Source organism: Acanthisitta chloris, unplaced genomic scaffold, assembly GCF_000695815.1.
Source record: "Acanthisitta chloris isolate BGI_N310 unplaced genomic scaffold, ASM69581v1 scaffold16911, whole genome shotgun sequence".
In the NCBI taxonomy this organism is placed as follows: Eukaryota; Metazoa; Chordata; class Aves; order Passeriformes; family Acanthisittidae; genus Acanthisitta; species Acanthisitta chloris.
The window spans coordinates 11,106-14,007 of NW_008656650.1; the positions used below are offsets into that span (position 1 = coordinate 11,106).

The window sequence follows — 2,902 nt, forward strand, 5'->3', positions numbered from 1 at the left end:
GCATCAGGAAGGCAGATCTGCTGCCTAGAGGTCAGGGCTGCGGGACAGGGACACAGGGCAGAGCTGGGCTAGAGCACCAAGACATGGAGCTCTGGGGATTCCCAGTGCCAGGCTGGGGCAGGTCATGACAGGCATCCCAGGAGCTGGGACAGCACTAGCAGGGCAGGACTAGATCTGACTTGGTCCAGTGGGCACAGGAGAGCCATGAGACAGAGGGGCACAACTGCCGCAGGGCACAGCTGGGATTTGCAGTACAGGGTCTCTGTGGCAGGGCAGCTCTTGGTGTGGTGGGGAAGCTTCTGTCCCACTTAGGGTGCTGCCAGGAGGGCGATGGGCAGCTGGAAGTGCTGACTCGGTGGCTGGCTGAGCTCAGTGTCCCACCCATGCTGCCATCAATCAATGGAGCCACTCAACTGAGAAATTAACTCCAGCCCGCACACATCCCTCGTGCACCGAAGGTTGCGGGCAGCTGTGCGGAGGGCTCAGGGCACTGCTGCCAGTGGGGCTCACCAGAGAAGGCATTGTTGGTGTTGAGAAAGTAGATCTCCTCGCGGCCATCCCCGTCGATGTCACAGGCTGTCACACCAATGGCGTTGCCCTGCCGGTCCCGCAGTGCATAGTACGGAGAGCCCCGCTCATCCTCTGCCACATTCACCAGCCTCCCCTGCACCTTGTCATACTTGAGCACCAGGTTGGGGCCATTGTACCTGTGAGTGTGAGCAGGGGTGATGGCTTCCCAAGGCTTGGGGACAGGATGAAAACCCCTGGGTGGGGGACAGCAGGGGTGACTCTGGATTTTCTCCATGATGGGCACCTGCATGGTCCATGGAGGCCAGGGACCCTTGTCAGGCATCCCATGTCTACCTTGCCTGGGTACTACAGGGCAATGCCAGGGCAGCAGTGGGGGCCAGACAGCCAGTAGGGCACAATGGGGTGCAGGTGCTTGTAATGCTTTCCCAGGACAGGAAAACCAGCACACAAGGCAAATCCTCTCAGCACAGTGCATCCCACTGGCTCTCCGCCCGCTCCTGCTCGACACACCAGTAAACAAGTTATACAACGGGCACCATGACTGCTTACAAAACCCCAGCTGGCTTCTTGACTTAACACAGCTGGGAGTGGTGGCCCAGACCTCTTCAGGGTTCCCAGTGCTGCCTGTGCTTTCTTGCCCCAGGGTGATGCTCAGAGCAACAGCAGGGCCAGACTCTCCCTGCCACCATAGTGCTCCCATCCCACTAGATGGGATCCGTGGGGGTAAGGAGCACTTTCCAGGTGGGCACACCTGTGTGTGCAAGCCTCTTGCAAGGGTGAGGATGGTGGTGTGCCCATAGACACACTGCAGTAGTAGCTCACAGCAATGCAAGCACACACACACAGACACACACAGCCTGCACCATGGTAGGAACATCCACTGGCAGCAGCTGCCCTGTGTCCAGCCCTGCTAGGGCACTGGCAGCATAGCACACAGCTTCCTGCCTCCCCTTCCCAGCCATCACTCCAATAAAGGGCTATAAAAAACCTCCAGCCAATTAACTGAATCTCTGGAGAGCGCTGAGTCCTGTCAGTGGAGCTGAGACAGCTTGGGGACATGCGGGCTCTGCGCTGCAGGGCAGACCCTGGTCACTGGGCAGCTGCCACCACCCCACAGAGCAGGGACCGATGGGGGCACTCACATGGTCTTACACAGGCACCCAGCTGATATCAACACCCTATGTGGGTGTGCACACACACACTAGTGAGTGCATACAGACCCCTCCTCCCCACCCTTGTGCACACCCCCCCAGCCAGCCACAAGCCCACAGAGGAGGGAGAAATTCCCAGGCCTGCAGGCTACCAGGTGTTACTGTCACCAAGGCACTAGGTGCATCACTCACCCTGCTACCACAATCTCGAAGACACCGTCGGCATCCAGGTCAGTGATGGCCACGCCATAGTTGAGCTGTGTGGGATTGCTCTCGTAGTCAGGTGGGAGGATGCGTTGGGTGACGGCTGCAAACATGGGCTCACTGCGCTGGGAACCCTCGCTGAGCCACACCAGCGCCAGCAGGCACAGCACCAGCATCCTGGACACCTGGGAGAGACCTGCAGCCTGTCAGCTCCAGAAGGAGACCCTGCTCCATGATGCCCAAGCAGCCCCACTGCATGGGAGACGCTCTCTTTCCACCCCTTGCCACACCACCTGCCTCTTGACCCTTGGGTACTGGCCACAGCTCTAGCATCCCCACGCATGGACCCTCCTGGGTGCTGTTCATCCTCAGGTCTTCCCCAGGACAAGATCATACTCCAGTGAGCTGTGACTGAGGAGGAGTCCAACCTTGGGAGCCCATCCCATGGGAGGGACTGGGGTGCTGACAAAAGCTGGGCTCAGCCCCAGCTTGTTCTGCCCCAAGGGGCCACTGGCATCTAGGGTCCTGGCAAGTCACAATGCCAGTCACTGTTCCTTTGGCAGGACCAGAGTAAGTAGGCCTTCAGTGGGCTGAGGAGTTTGTCCTCTGTCCAGCTGGTCTTCCAGAGCTGAGAAAGGCCACAGGGAGAGCATGGGGATACTCTGCCAGGTGACTCCTATGTGCCTCAGTTTCCCCACCCTTCTGGCACTGTTCCTCCCAGGGCCTCTGCAGCATGTTCTCCTTCCACCCTGAACCAGGGAAGGTTTCTGCACAGGGCTGTAGCTGTAGAAAGGAGATGCTGGAAGAATGGGAGACTGGGAGGAGAGGCTCAATTAACCTGGACTGCGGAGGATGGTGCCTGCCAGCACTGCTGGCAAGGCTGCGGAGATTTTGGAGCTGGCTCTGACCTGGCTGTAGCATGGGTGAGGAGAGGAGCAAAGTGGCACACAGGAGGGGCCACCCCTCACCCCAGGCCAGGCAATCTTCTCCAGAGAAGACAAGCCCAGCAACTGAGC

General features: G+C 59.2%; 1 protein-coding gene across 1 annotated transcript in view; it reads right to left on the reverse strand.

The window, feature by feature from the left end:
• The window catches only part of CRTAC1 (cartilage acidic protein 1), an 11,858-nt gene extending 9,796 nt beyond the window's left edge, over positions 1-2,062 (reverse strand). The window contains exons 1-2 of the mRNA XM_009084416.1: positions 1,875-2,062; positions 511-707 (exon numbers count right to left, since the gene is read on the reverse strand). Of these exons, the coding sequence (XP_009082664.1) occupies positions 511-707; positions 1,875-2,062 (385 nt within the window). The remainder of the gene's footprint in view (positions 1-510; positions 708-1,874) is intronic.
• Positions 2,063-2,902: the final 840 nt, after the last annotated feature.